Source organism: Triticum urartu, chromosome 1, assembly GCF_003073215.2.
Source record: "Triticum urartu cultivar G1812 chromosome 1, Tu2.1, whole genome shotgun sequence".
Lineage (NCBI taxonomy): Eukaryota > Viridiplantae > Streptophyta > Magnoliopsida > Poales > Poaceae > Triticum > Triticum urartu.
The window spans coordinates 8514186-8530311 of NC_053022.1; the positions used below are offsets into that span (position 1 = coordinate 8514186).

The 16126-nt window shown below is 44.3% G+C and overlaps 1 protein-coding gene and 1 pseudogene across 1 annotated transcript; one reads left to right on the forward strand and one right to left on the reverse strand.

Annotated features, from left to right (window-relative positions):
- Nucleotides 1-6355: 6355 nt before the first annotated feature.
- LOC125532503 lies at nt 6356-7564 on the forward strand (annotated as a pseudogene).
- Nucleotides 7565-9176: 1612 nt separating this feature from the next.
- On the reverse strand, nt 9177-15639 carry LOC125532504 (disease resistance protein Pik-2-like). The gene is made up of 3 exons (XM_048696548.1): nt 14879-15639; nt 12727-12840; nt 9177-10930 (listed from the first exon to the last, which is right to left on the reverse strand). The coding sequence occupies exons 1-3, from the start codon at nt 15637-15639 to the stop codon at nt 9298-9300; spliced, it is 2508 nt and encodes an 835-aa protein (XP_048552505.1). The 3' UTR covers nt 9177-9297.
- Nucleotides 15640-16126: the final 487 nt, after the last annotated feature.

Consider the following 16126-nt stretch of genomic DNA (forward strand, 5'->3'; position numbering starts at 1 on the left):
ATGCGTTCAGATCCTTGTATGCACCGCGGTAGAGGATGCAGTCATTAGGGCATGCATGTATCTTCTCCACCTCCAATCCTAGAGGGCATATGACCTTCTTTGTTGCGTATGTACTGTCGGGCAATTCGTTATCCTTTGGAAGCTTCTTCTTCAATATTTTCAGTAGCTTCTCCAATCCTTTGTCAGCCACAGCATTCTCTGCCTTCCACTGCAGCAATTCTAGTACGGTACCGAGCTTTGTGTTGCCATCTTCGCAATTGGGGTATAACCCTTTTTTGTGATCCTCTAACATGCGATCGAACTTCAGCTTCTCCTTTTGACTAATGCATTGCGTCCTTGCATCGACAATGACCCGGCGGAGATCATCATCATCGGGCACATCGTCTGGTTCCTCTTGATCTTCAGCAGCTTCACCCGTTGCAGCATCATTGGGCACATCGTCTGGTTCCTCTTGATCTTCACCAGCTCCCCCAGTTGCAGCATCACCGTATTCAGGGGGCACATAGTTGTCATCGTAGTCTTCTTCTTCGCCGTCTTCCATCATAACCCCTATTTCTCCGTGCCTCGTCCAAACATTATAGTGTGGCATGAAACCCTTGTAAAGCAGGTGGGAGTGAAGGATTTTCCGGTTAGAGTAAGACCTCGTATTCCCACATTCAGTGCATGGACAACACATAAAACCATTCTGCTTGTTTGCCTCAGCCGCATCGAGAAACTCATGCACGCCCTTAATGTACTCGCGGGTGTGTCTGTCACCGTACATCCATTGCCGGTTCATCTGCGTGCATTATATATAATTAAGTGTCCAAATTAATAGAAGTTCATCATCACATTAAAACCAAAGTGCATACATAGTTCTCATCTAACAACATATAGCTCTCCAGAGCATCTAATTAATTAAACCATACATTGAAACTATGTAAAACATTTCAATGCAAAAACAAATGCGATCATAATCGCAGCCAAGGTAACAATTGATCCAACGTCATAATGACACCAAGCCTCGGTATGAATGGCATATTTTCTAATCTTTCTAATCTTCAAGCGCATTGCATCCATCTTGATCTTGTGATCATCGACGACATCCGCAACATGCAACTCCAATATCATCTTCTCCTCCTCAATTTTTTTTATTTTTTCCTTCAACAAATTGTTTTCTTCTTCAACTAAATTTAACCTCTCGACAATAGGGTCGGTTGGCATTTCCGATTCACATACATCCTAGATAAATAAAATCTAGGTCATGTTGGTCGGCATAATTTTCATAAACAATAAATGAACCAATAGTTATAAAGATAATATACATACCACATTCGAATCATAGACAGGACGAGGGCCGACGGGGGCGGATACCAAAACCATCACACTATATAAGATGGAATAATAAATGTAAGAAAATGATACAAGTATCTATCTAAACATACAAGTAAGAATATTTTTCCTTTCAGAAAGAAGATAAGAACAAGAGGCTCACCACGGTGGTGTCGGTGATGAGATCGGCGCGGGTGATCGACGGCGGTGAAGACGGGGACGGGGCGTGACGGACCGCTAAATCTAGACAAATCTCGAGGAAAATGGAGCTTGGAGGTCGAGCTTCGAGAGGAGAAAGCTTAAGTAGTGTGGCTCGGGCATTCCATCGAACACCTCATGTGCATAGGAGGTGAGCTAGAGCACCACAAAGCCCTCTCCCCCTCGGCCAGAAAAAACAGAGCACTGTGCTCTACTCTTGCGCAAGGGGGTATATATAGGCACCTCATTGGTCCCGGTTGATGACATGAGCCGGGACTAAAGGGGAGCCTTTGGTCCCGGTTCAAGCCACCAACCGGGACCAATGGTGGTGGGCCAGGAGCGAGGCCTATTGGTCCCGGCTCATCCCACCAACCGGGACCAAAAGGTCCAGATGAACCGGGACCAATGGCCCACGTGGCCCGGCCGGCCCCCTGGGCTCACGAACCGGGACCAATGCCCACATTGGTCCCGGTTCTAGACTGAACCAGGACTAATGGGCTGACCCGGCCTGGACCAAAGCCCTATTTTCTACTAGTGCCTTCACGCGAACGCGTCGCACGCACGGACTAATCAGGTAAGTACAGAGTGTTGTTTTTTTACTGTCATCGCTACCTCGCCGGTGGTGACACATCTAGAAGTACATGAACTAGAGATGAGGCAATGAGAAACAGAGGCGCGCGGGAGCACACACAGTTGGGTTTCAGACAACCAATGCCTTCTTTCTTTCTTTATTTTTCACTGATTTTCGCGTACCTGCAACAGACATCCCTGTTTTTTTAAGTACTAACTACCGGTCATTACATGGCCAACTCACGACTACACAGTGAACTCACAGACAAATTCGCTGAATCAAGACCCAGAAGTTTGCATAAGTTTTAGTGAAAAGAAAACTGAAGTTCTTATAAGTTTTCCTAAAAAAGCCTGAAGTTTGCATAAGTGTATTTGTTTGTCCAGCAAATACATGGCAATTGTAATTTTACATGAGCATTTTCATACCGTCCTTATCTACAGTTGAGTTAACATGGTTTCCCAATAGAAAACTTGGACAAAAAGCAAAAAATGCATGTTGATTATGATGATGACGAATGTAGGATATTTTGTGGTCATGATAAATTCTCATATCATTTATTTTATTTCAATATTGCACTCTACATTACATACTATGTATGACCACTTTGGTAGAGGTGACGAGTTCGCATCATACAGAGATACCAACCATGTTTCTCCGAATATCTTGAATCATGATCCTTATGACTTCATCTCTACTACTTATAAGAAATACGTTTTTTCATTTGACTATTTCCTGACTTGAGAGGTAAGGTATGTTTTATCCACCAGAGTTGCTAAAATTGGAAGCATGTCTGTAGTTTTTTCTTTCTAAACCGGCATTTGTTGGCCTTTTTTTTGCCACTGTTATTATTACAAAGTGGTAGCCTAAGCATGTTGAAGACCATTTCCCAATTATTTATCGTCATATCATTATTACTACAAACTGAGAGGATATTTGTTATATTGTCAAAATTTTAGAATGTTGAGCCCTTAAAGAAATGTGTAGTACTCAAGTAACTGTTCCAAGTTGTCGTATTAATGCTTTTGTCCAGTGAATAACAAGTATGATTATGTAATTTATCACTATAATTTTATTTGGTTTACATGTTCTATTTTCATAATAAAGTAAGTCACTTTTCCTGTCTGCAGACATTACGACACTTGTGTGCAATAGTAGAATCGGATGGTCCAACTAGCATTTTTTTTGTCTTGTTTCACAGCTAATTCTATGCAGTCAAGACATCTCTACACTTCTCTATCTGACAATGGCTTCCTCTTTTCAACAAACATAGAGGTCTCTTCCCACTATTATGTTTGACTCTCAATTGTAATAATAATTCTTGACTGAAGTTTGTTGGCACTGAAATGGTTCCTTAGCTTGTCCTAAGTGACATTTTCATGTGTGATTATACTTTCATAAATGTGTGCATATGAAGAATCGTGATGAATCTTCTAAATAATTTTGAGTTTTATACATTAGGAACACCGAATGGTCTTTTAATACAGGAGACATGTTGACTAAGGAGAAACGATATTGCAAGTTATTTGTACGAGTTGGAAATAAGAGATTGTGTATTTTATACAGAAAGTTCAAATTTAAGAATAAATTGTCTTGTATTAAGTTTAGTATGATGTGTTAATCCAAATAGACGCGTGTCGCACATGCACACTTATTAGTTCAAATAGACATGCGTTGCACGTGCACACTTACTAGTAGCAGAGTGGGGTCTGAGCCATCAAGCTTCAGTAAATAATGGACATTGGGATCTGAGTTAAATCAGAAGCAACAACCCCTTTTCTTAATCTAAGAACATGTCAAAGCTCAAATCACCAGGAGTTCATAAGATTTCTTTCTAGTGGACGTGGTGAATGAATTAACGCATTTGCTAGATTCAATTGGAAAGACATACTGACAAACAAGTTGGCAAATAATTCTAGGTGGGAACTACCTAGATAGGGGAAAAATAGGGTATTGGTACGTACAGCAACGCAACTTGGTGGCGAGGGTTGCGGAAGTCGAGCTTGGTGGTGAGGTGGGCTAGAACTTCTGTAGGCAATTTGTAATACCATGATGTTTCGACAAAATCTTAGAAGAAATAATTGACTCAAATAAACAACTTAACTTTCAGTTGAAACAAAACTATTCGTGAGAAATGAAGCTAGAATGTGTAGGATACATTTTACGGTGCTGGATGTAGGTTGCTAACATTCCATGGTTATCGCAGACGGCTAGAGTTGTGAGAGCATCTACAACCGGACCTTTCAAACTCGCCTCATTCGTCCAGACGGGCCGCCCGGTGACTGCTCGGTCACGATTTTTTGACCCAGACAGACCCTCAAATGGCTCTCAAACGCCTAGGATGACCGGCACCCCCCATATCCAGCTCAAATATAGAGTTCGTACTAGAATAACACCTTAAGACACAAATCAATCAAAACCCTAATGTCACCTAGATACTCCAATGTCACCTCAAGTATCCATGGGTATGATTATACGATATGCATCACACAATCTCAGATCCATCTATTCAACCAACACAAAGGACCTTAAAGAGTGCCCCAAAGTTCTACCGGAGAATCACGACGAAAACGTGTGCCAACCCCTATGCATAGGTTCATGGGCGGAACCCGCAAGTTGATCACCAAAACATACATCAAGTGAATCATGTGATATCCCATTGTCACCACAGATACGCACGGCAAGACATACATCAAGTGTTCTCAAATCTTTAAAGACTCAATCTGATAAGATTACTTCAAAGGGGAAACTCAATTCATTACAAGAGAGAAGAGGTGGAGGAGAAACATAAGATCCAACTATAATAGAAAAGCTCGCGATACATCAAGATCGTGCCAAATCAAGAACACGAGAGAGAGAGAGAGAGATCAAACACATAGCTACTGGTACATACCCTCAGCCCCGAGGGAGAGCATTGGGATGATGAAGATGGCCATCGGAGAGGGATTGCCCCCTCCGGCAGGGTGCCGGAACGGGTCTAGATTGGTTTTCGGTGGCTACGGAGGCTTCTGGCGGCGGAACTCCCGATCTATTGTGTTCCCTGGAAGTTTTACGATACGTAGGTATATATGGGTACAAGGGGTACGTCGGTGGACCGAAGGGGGGGCCACGAGGCAGGGGGGTGCGCCCTAGGGGGGTGGGCACGCCCCTACCCTCGTGAGCACCTCCTTCATCTTCTGACGTAGGGTCCAAGTCTATCCGGTAGGTTTCCTTCCAAAAATAACTTTTCCAGTTGATTTCGTTCCGTTTTGACTCCGTTTGATATTCCTTTTTCTCGAAACACTGAAATAGGCATAAAACAGGAAAGTGGATAATAAAGCCCAATATTGCCCAAAACAGTAGATAATATATCATGGAGCAATCAAAAATTATAGATACGTTGGAGACGCATCAATTATCCAAGCTAGTTTAGCATCACCTGACTAAGGGATTTTCTAACCGATCCCCTAAAAGGCCATAAGGGAGTAAAATTTTGGTTATACTCCCTTATTGCACAACTAGTCGATCCCCTATCCGGCTTAGTGGAGTAATTTTTTTACTCCAACTCCCAATATGCTCCCATATCTTTCTAAATTTACTCACTCTTGCGGTGGCCTAGTAAAACTGATGCCTCTCTCTTTCTCCCACCGTGCGCCACCATGTATCCCGCTGCCGGAGATGCTACGCCCCACCGTCGCCACCGATGACCATCCGGCCAGCCGAAATGGATAGCCTGGACCCTTCCCTCACCCGCCAGACACCACCACCGAAAATCACCCATGCACCGCCGTACGCGCTGAAGAAGAGTTTGGGGATGAAAAAAAACACCATGTCCAAGCTCTCCTCCAACCGCCCCAATGGCCTCTGGGTGGCCACTGCCTCTCTAGCAATGGCCTGCCGCCCTCCCGCTGCACCAGCCGGCACCAAACAAGCTAGAAAGCGGACGACGGGGGCGTCGGCGCTTGCCCATGCGCCCACCAAGAAGAAGATGAAGAAGTCCAAAGTGGCGCCTTGTCCTAGACCGGCTCCTCGTGCAACTACTCCGGCGTGGGCGACTGCCGCAGCCGGCAACAAGGATCACGATCGCCGAGTGCTCGATGAAATGCCTACCAGGTAAAAACAAAAAACCTCACATGTTGTTGGTATCCGATAGTGATTGTTGGTCGTGTTTGCTTTGTTTATTGTAGTGCGAAAATGAACACAATCAAGTTCCTCGCCCCCTTGTAGTCATTGGCCACCATTGTACTTGATGAGCTCAACTATGACTCATTTTTTGATCATTCAGAGGCCACCCAAGACATGGAGCAAGAGGTGATCGGGGAAGAGGAGGCCAAAGAGGTGGTGGCCGAGGAAGAGGAGGTTGTGGAGGTGACCGATGCTAGCACGAAGGTGTCAAGGTGCCGCACCCAAAACTACAACTAGAAGGAGGATATTTCTCCTTGCGATGCTTGCTGTGCGATCTCCACGGATACAACGATGGAACGGATCAAACCAAGACCATGTTTTAGGAGAGAATTACCGACCCCTATAACAACTCCGTGGATCTGCGATCAAGTCGTACTCAAGGTTCTCCTTGGTATCGTTGGAGCACCATTCATGACCAATGCAACCGATGGTCCGGTTGCATCAACCAAGTGAATCATGCACCACCGAGCGCTGTGCAAGTGGTGGAGTATGGCCCCTACATCGGAGAACTATTCAAGCATTGAAACACCAAGTTCAGTCACAAGCCCTTCATGTTGCATCATTGCTACAAGAGAGCTATACAAAAACGAGAAGTGGATCCAAAGAATCGCAGAGACAACTCCAAAGAGATCAAGGTTGAGCATTTCCGTTGAGGAGGATGACGAGATTGACGAAGAGGCCAACAATAGACCGGAAGGAAACAAGATTGCAAAAGAAAAAAAGGAAATGAATTCGGTGGCACTTACAAAGAAGAACTTGTGGCAATGATCAAGACCAAGAAGATGTTGGCAGACGAATGCAAAGAAGAGAAGATGGTGAGGTGTAATGAGCGCAAGCCATTGGAGGATGAGAAATGGAAGACCAAGTCGACGGACAAAGAGAGAAAGTTGAAGGCGGAGGAGCGTAGGCTTGCACTTGAGGCGGAGAGGATTCATGATGCAAAGAAGGCCGGAGAACGTGCTATAATGTTCATGAAAATCCAATCACAATGGATGAAACCACAAGAAGTATTGGGAGCTCACTCATGGAAAGATCTTGGAAGGCTCTCTTCGGAATGTTGGTGGTGGCCAAGGTGGTGGTGTTGATGGTGGTGGCCGAGGGTGTGGTGGTGGTGATGATGTGTATGTTGGTGGCCGGGAGGATGGCGGTGTTGATGTTGGTGATGGTCAAGAGGACAGCGCTGGTCATGGTGGCTGAGAGGATGGTGGAGTTGATTTATTCACCGACGACATCATTTGAGTGGCGGTGGCCGAGGGGGTGGTGGTGCATGCCATTGGTTGGCTTGATCCACAACATATGCATGCTATGGTGATTTTGGATTAAACATTGTGTTTGAAGTGATGTCTTTTGAGTGAACTTCACATGTTTTAATTTGAAAAATGCGATGATGAAACTTTATGTTATGACGGTTATGCTATGCATGTTTTCATTTGAATGTTTTTAAAATATCACTAGTAGAAAACATGGCTTTGGTCCAAGATCGATCTACACATCAGTCCCGGTTGCATTACGAACCGGGACTAATGTGAGCATTAGTCCCGGTTCGAGCAGCTAGGGCGCCGGTCGGGGCTCGGCAGGCATCAGTCCCGGTTCAAATGGGTCCTTTAGTCCCGGTTGTAGACACCAACCAGGAGTAAAGGGTGCGATGCCCTTTAGTCTCGGTTGGTGTCTCCAACCGAGACTAAAGGTTAGACCACGCTGGAGCGGTGAGGAGGGGTGATTAGAGATTAAATTCTCAAATAATTCAAAGATTTAAAAATCGGAACAAAATAAAAAAATTAAAAGAAACATATATTTTTTTCGAAAAAAGTATTTAGTCCCAGTTGGTGTTACCAACCGGGACTAAAGGCTCCACCTTCCTTTAGTCCCGGGACTAAAGGTCCTCCATCCCCCACTCCACGTGGAGCCCCTTTAGTCCCGGTTGGTAACCCAACCGGGACTAAAAGTGGGGGCCTTTAGTCCCAATTGTTTTGTCCCGGTTGCAGAACTAGGACTAAAAGCCCTCTGGAACCGGGACTAAATGTCTGTTTTCTACTAGTGTATGTATTGTGTAGTGTTTGAAGCTCGTGCGGCTAGGACACAAAATTTACACAATTTTATTTTTACTCCACTAACTACAGGGGATCGACTAGGTGCCGCCACTATTAGTGGAGTAAAAATTTACTCCACTAACTTTACTCTGCCGGATACTCCGTTAACTTTTGCGGGATTGGTTAGAAATGCCCTAAGCATATAGAGCTTGATATTCACTTTGCTCGGGAAAATGTACCACTTACACATCTCATCATCTTCACAGTTTGTGGATATCTTCCAAAGCTAGTCCTACCATTCATCGGTAGCGATCAACTTGGATTGCATGCTCAAATTCCAGGGGCTTCGTCGAGACTCGTGTAAGCCCGGTGTTTTTGGTAGTAGAATATACTGAGTGTTTATTGGAAGCCGTGTGTTTTTTGGGCTGTTATCGGCTAATGGTGAACTAAGCCATGGCCGTCGTGTTGCCATGTGTTTTTTTGGGGGCCTACTCGTTTACCATCTACTAAACAGAGTATCCGAGAAATAACAATCTGCTTAGAGAAAAACACTAGGCAACACACGTTTTCTCCGTATTGATTGTAAGCTACTTTTTCCTATCTTCTCCCATGCCTTAAACATCTCGTCGTCATCATCTTTGTGCCAGTCTAGTGAGTGGCCCTCATCCTGTTGTATTGAAAGTTGCCCTTCGTCCTTCATACCTGTTTCATTGATTCTGCTCAATACTAACGTGGGTTCAGATATTTTGGCTCTGATGGCAGCTTCGGCGGCACCCACCTGCAAATAAGTAGCATCTGTGCAATTGATCATCACATGGATTATTGTGCATGTGAGGTGCTCGGTGCCAACATCCAGATATTCAAATCGATCCCGGGCGGATCCTTCTTTGAACTCCAGGCCCATCCAGCTATCCCGGATTAGTAAAGAAAACACCTTCAGATGCAGAAAGGTACCCTTCTTGATGATGAACCTGCTTCCTTCTAGGAAACAACTGTTTGCAACCAAGTTGAGTAGGACTAGATTAATCAAGGCCCGAGGACATGGAAATCTTCTGCTTTTGCTTGCTCGAGTTGAATGTGCAAGTGGGTAAGGCTGGAGAGTGATCCCATATTAGGTGGAACTCGCCCGAGAGGAAGATCAAGTAGTACGAGCTCAACTCTTGGGGGATCAAATGTATTTTCTGGTGGAGCTGTGACTTCAGCCCATGAATCCACCAGTAGGGAAACTTCTTTATCATCAAAATTCTCACAATTAAGAGATAGGGAGTGGAGCTTGGACTTCACAACCTCACGAAAAAAATACATGAGACTGGTTACTGGTGATGCACCCAACCTTACATCTAGTATCCTTAGGCATTCAGACTCCCTCAGCAGTTGTGCCATCATACGAAGTGAGTTGCTTCCGTCGGCAAAACTGTTTGCTTCTTCTAATTCATGCATCACCCTAATTCTCTTGACGTCTACATCAAGCAGGAAAAGCAGCAGATGCTTCAACTTTTGCAATTTAAATATAGATGCAGGTAAAGTCGTCCCAAAGTACCAGTTCCGCCTCAAATCTAGGGTCTCTAGCTGCTCCAGTTCTCCGATCTCCTCTGGTAACCCCCTGATACCAGTCCCTGCCAGTCCCAGGTATCTCAGTAGGACCAATTCTCCAATGCCTGCCAGATGGTGATCTTCTAACCCCTTTCTATCTTCTAGATCTAGCACCTGCAGAAGTTTGAAGCCCCAAAGAATATCCACAGAAGCTCTTATGGACAGTGGAACATGCATCTCCTCTTCATCATTAACATCTTCGAAAAATATGAGTGATCGCATCCTTGATAAGTGCGGGGTCCTTGCAGAGAAGGTGACAACTTCGTCTTCATTACTACTGTCGAGCGATAACCGCCGAATGGTGTCACACGGAAATGGACCAAAACATAATTCTGCAGCCCTTGTAGCAAAGTTCTCTTCTCTGGACATGGATCTGATGAAATCAAAAATCACACCATGAATGGTACATCCAAATGCTTGGTCATCAGTGTAGTCAAACACCGGTTGAATCAGTCTTCTACTTATAAGCTCATTGAAGAACCTCTCCCCTGTTGCCCACAAGCATTCTCTATTTGTTCTTGGGATAAATCCTTCAGCTCCCCATAACCGTATTAAACGATCTTTTTTTATGGTATAATCTTGTGGAATAAGACCAAGATACAGAAAACAAGACCTCAAAGGAAGAGATAGATCAGCAAAACTCATGTGCAGTATCTTTGTCATTCCTTTAGTGGGGGGATATTGCTTCATTGATGATATAATAGATTTCCCAAGCATCTTCAGCTCTGTTATTTCTTCAGATTTCCTGGCTAATAAGTTGGCTGCAACAATTATGGCCAATGGCATGCCATCACACATATCCAACAACATGTTACCACAAACTTCTTCAAAATCTGACACTCTTTCTCCTCGACGACCTATGCTTCTAAGAAATAAGATTTCAGAATTCTTCTTGCTAAGTGCCTCCATCTCGTAGATAAGATCGTTACGATATATTGAACAAGATTTCCCTACATCCATGATGCAAGTTGTAATCAAGACCCTACTTCCAAGGTTATTTGGCAAAGCACAATTGATAACTTTCCAAGCCCGCATACTCCATATGCCATCGACTATGATGAAGTACCTAAAAAATATAATTCAAAGTAAAGTAATTATTATCAACTACCACATCAATTCAAAGTAATTGACGTTTGAAAATACATAAAATGAATGAAATCGAACATAAAGAGGCCAAAAAGACAGATATACTGGTTCTGTAATGACTAATGATAGTTACTTACAATCAACGTAGTAGCAAATTTTCAGCTGATCTCCATTGGTATGCCGGTGTGGCTCGCCAAGAGCATAAATAAGGAGCACGGGGGATTTCCCTTGGAAAGCAAAGTGGCGGCTTCAGGAGGCAAGTGCCTTGTCAACTAAAAGGCGGTGTGTAGGGCGAAGGAGGTCGGGGCCTGGGCATCATCACCATCCTTGGGGCTCAGAGCTCGACGTTGTGTGCACGATGGCTCTGGCTGGCCTTCCACTATAGGTTGACAACAAGGTCAGGGCATTCTTTAGCGCGTCCACACCATCCACCTGGGGGACGGGAACCGGGCATCATTCTGGCATGACCCATGGAGGAACTCTTGGAGCTTCGACATGGCATACCCGGAGTTCTTCAGCCACTGCATGATAAATGGGCTCTCTATCGCCCAGGCGCTGAATGATGATTGGTGTGGATGCGGCACCTGGGAAGGAACCTGTCACTTGGAGCCATCTGTGAGCTCATCGTGCTCTGGCAACCAAAAATTCAATGCGTGGATGGCGTGGCGAGCGGAAGCGAGCAGATTTGGCCGGCGCGTCTCGGTCCATGGAGGGGCCGCGCCTGCAACCATAGGTGTTCGCTCTCAAATACAGCAAAGTTTGGCAATCTTATGCTCCTTTACTTGGTTGCGAGCAACGGCATGGCAGTGCAGCACCAGGGAATGCCGAAAAGGCCGCGGCAGTCTGAGGCGTCGTGTATGGGCGCTTATTTGGCGCTTCAGGTCGCAGATTTGATGGCCTAGTCCCCTGATCATGGTCGGCTGCTCCAGTGGATGGCGCTTGGTGTTGACTGCTTTAGTGGAGATTGGTCGGGGCTGTGGGTGGTGCAGCCAGGCGGGCTACGGTGCTCTAGTTTTTGACCAGCGGACAGATCTGCCCTTCGTGCTCCAGATCTGGTCATGTCGGCCCTGGGCCGACTGGTCTTGGTAGGGCTCTCTCCGGTAATATTGCAGTTGGGGTGAGGTGCTTTGCTGTCAGCGTCTATCCATGGTGACCACTTCGGCCAGTGGCAGCAACCTCCTTGCGGACTGCAGTGACCGTTGAAAGTTCTTTATGAGGGTTACCCTCTTCAAATCTAGTGGTTGCCTTCAGTAGTGAGATGCAATCTATAAATGACGGCTTGATGCAGAGGACATGATCGTGCAGTGGCAGCGGTGGGGTTTCTAGCCCGGTACATACAACTCTTAGGATCAGGGGCGGGCCCAGCTCAAGTCAAGGGTATTCAACTGAATACCCATTATTTTGGGAAAAATACTAGGTATATATACTATATATATTGTTCTGTATATAAGGAAAAATGAAATGGGAACACGTCCACCACAAGCCCACTACTAGCCAGTTGGCCCAGTAGCCCAACATCTATTTCCCTCGACACCACGAGTCCACGACTTGGTCGGTTGGTCCAGTAGCATCGCATGTACGCACACGTCCATCATCGCCCCAAAAAAACCTCCATCGATCGATCAGAGGCATGTATGAATGGAATGGGCACCTGTTCTAAAAAAAATGATGAATGGGCACTTGCCTCTCTTCCCCTGACCCACGCATCGACCGTTTCGTTCCCACACGAGCCGCCACTCTGCCGCCGGCTGGCCAGAGCTGTTGCCGTCGCCTCACCTGATCGAAGATCGCGCGTCGGCACAGCGCACCACCGCGATGAATCCATCCCTCGCTTCCTGCCTTTCTTCCCTTCTGAACTTCTGGTCCTTCAAGCCGACAGCGGGCAGCAGGCTGAATCAATTCAACTGCCAGAACCACAGATTGATCTATTGAAGGTATAATTGCTAATTAGAAGTACCAATCCTTCGACTTCTGAAAGTAGGATCTCTCCCCTCATGCTGATTCAAACTGAATTTCATCTATAAGTGCAGAGTACCGACACACTTTTGTTCTCGCTGTCCAGCAGGCCGCTGCATTGCTGAAGTATAGAGAGGGGTAGGGTTTGAGCTCCTATAAGTTAGTCCGACCACTTGTCTTTTATTTAATTACAGTGAAATTAGAGACTTGTTTGTGGTCAATTATGAATGTTTGACATGAAAATTTGCTATTTTTCATTTGAGTTTGTAATGTGAGAACTTTTACAAATTTTGAATTTGTTACAAGGATCATTATGTATAACGATTAGTACTCTGAAACTTGAACAATTTTACTTTTCAGGTGTAAAACATGAAGAGGAAGAACACGGATGAGGATCAGGACATCACCACTCATTTTAAAAGCATCAAGGATCGCAAAGTTATCGTGTAATGAGGTTTCTTATCATTTCTATTTCTATCCTCTACAGATCTTAGATTTCCTCATGATATGTTTAATTTTTTTTACTTAGATATGTTGAACAATACCAAAGTTATGATCAATTTTCATGAATATAATATATTATGTGATATCTTGTATATATTTTAGAACTAGTACAATATACTGCTACAATCGATTATACGCGTCAAGAGGAAGGCTATAGGCTTCCAAAAAAATTGAAATTTTGAATACACAGTCTTGAATTCCTGGGCCCGCCCCTGCTTAGGATTGTGGAAAAGTGGTGGCGATAACGCACAATTGACTCCGATGATGGTACTTCTCAAGTACCCGGTCTCGAGTTCCAGGGTAAAAATCTAGGTCTGATCCAAGTTGGCTAGACCTGGCAATGGTAATGCTTTTGCATCATTATCTGGTTGAAGGCGTTGCTCGGACATGCTCGGATTGGTTCTTTAGGGTGAAAACCTAGACTCTGGCCTTGGTGGTTGTACCCGGTGACGGTGGTGATCGAGTGCCACTCCCCTCCTGGAGGTGTTGCTGTTGAAGAAACTCGTTGTCCTTGTGGTGTCATGAGATGGTTGGTGCAAATATGGTCTTTGTTGTAGTTTGCTGATCGCAGATCGGATCGCTTCGGGGTTTCTTCTTTTTCCTCGCTTAAGCATAGCTTTGGTCTTATATGACTTTGCTATTTGCCGTTGGGTTTTTGTGTGCACGCGTTGGTGTTGGTTGTGTGCATGCTAACTATGTAGAGGCCGTATGTGTAATCATTATGTTTATATCCACTCTTTGTCAAAAAACAATAACAAAATAAAATAATATATATATATATATATGTATTTTGTTTTTAATTCTTATATTATTGATCTAAAATGTTAATGTTTCTTCATACAACCAAATCTCACTGAAATGGCAATCAATTCCCACAACAACGCGTGGGTATGATCTCTAGTATACCTAAATAGTTGATCTTCAATAATATTATTTTTCTCAATAAGCAGACACGTCACCTCACCACACATGCGAACTCACAACAAAAGAAGGGAGAAAAAATATAATTAACTAAAAATAATAAAATGTTGTTCAGTAGCCAAATTTGCCAACGAAGACAGTACTGCATATCACGTCTAGCAAATGCCTAACCGGAAATTTGACATTATGCAATCTATTTCTTTGTAAACTGATATTCACCTCAAGGCCTGCCACTGCATATTTAGAGAAAGTATGGGCTATGATGAACTTCAGGTGGACAAAATCAGGCATTGGAATGCTAAATTAATACTCCCTCCGACCCAATTTATTTGTCACACAAACGGATAAAAATGAATGTATCTACAACTAAAATACGTCTAGATACATTCATTTCTTCGACAAGTATTTCCGGATGGCGGGAATATGAAATAATGAACCTAATAATTTTGTTTTCGAATATCTGTTTTTTACCATCTCATTATTTGGAGAACCATGAATGAAGTTACAATGGTATACCATATAACAATGTAGGAGTAATTGCTAGTACCTCTTAGTGCCGAAGTATTCTTGGAGCTCAGTGATAATTTCTTCCACATCCTTAGCTTTCTCGTAGCTACGTAATTTAGCACTCCAAGGCTTTACTTGACAGAGTATATCATTTAGTATCTCCCTCATGGCAGGTCTTCTGCCAGCAGAGACGAAAGCTTGGCACTCGAACTGCCGATGAAGTTGAAGCTCCGAATAGATCTCCTTGGCAAGAGTAGTCTTACCAAGGCCTTCCATTCCGACAATAGACACCACCTTTCTCATCTCCTCCTTATCTTCTGTTAGGTGTTTGACGATCTTGTGTCTTGGGCCATCGAGAATACCACGGCAAGATTTCTCCTCGATGGGCAGTCGAGGGTTGATGGTAATTTTGCTGGGTGCAACAACATCAAGACCGGGCTCGGTGAGCACCTCCTTGAAAAGATCGCCATACCATGTGAAGCGCTCATGCGCTTCCCTGATCTCGGTCATGAAATATTGGATTTCTTTTGTGTCCGATGGATCCAACATGTCGGTCTCCAGCTTCTGATCAATCCAGTCTTCGATTTCGAAGACCAGCTCCCTGACTTGCTTCATACACACTGTGGGTACGCCGAGCTTGTCGCAGAAATCCTCCTTAAGGCTCCGCACAGCTTTCTTGAAGTTTTCTGTCAGGTCGGAAAACTCTTCTGTTGGATTGGAATGATTCTTCAGTTTTGTGAGCTTGGCCAAAAGGGAATTTATTGTCCCTGTCGAATAGCACACCAAAGGTAGACCCTCCATGATCTAGATCTCAATCTCTCTCTACTGGCCTCTCTATTTCTCTCTGTCTCTCGGTCTCGGATGTGTGGCTGTATCTATAATGAAGACTTCAAGTTCATATAAGCATATCCATAGTGATTCGCATGTGGTGACGAACCTACCTATGGGATTATTCTTCACACGTAGCGTGGGTGATGGTGTGTCCACATGTGGGAGTTGTATTTAGTGGGCGCTAATTAGAAAATGTTTACTTAACGAAGTGCAGCTGTGGACTTAGCAAGGGATATCCATCGAGTTGAAGCAATATAACGTTCTATGGGAACCATTTCTAAGATGGCCCTGAATGCATGATACATTTAAGTGCAGGTACATACCTTTCCTGGATGAAAATTCTACAAAGAATTTTGCGGGATGGTGCATGATTTATCAAAGAATCACGTATAAGGACTAGATTCCGTGCTGGCGCACACAGTTTGCTTTATGTCTCTCTCTCTCTCTCTCTCTCTAG

Bases quoted from the DNA above. Each gene is read 5' to 3' on its own strand.
- LOC125532504 (XM_048696548.1), bottom strand. From the start codon at position 15,639: ATGGAGGGTCTACCTTTGGTGTGCTATTCGACAGGGACAATAAATTCC. The intron at 12,841-14,878 runs GTACTAGCAATT...GAATTGATTCAG, and splicing joins GAATACTTCGGCACTAAGAG to CCTGCTGCCCGCTGTCGGCT. The intron at 10,931-12,726 runs GTGAGGCGACGG...TATATTTTTTAG, and splicing joins GACGCGCGATCTTCGATCAG to GTACTTCATCATAGTCGATG.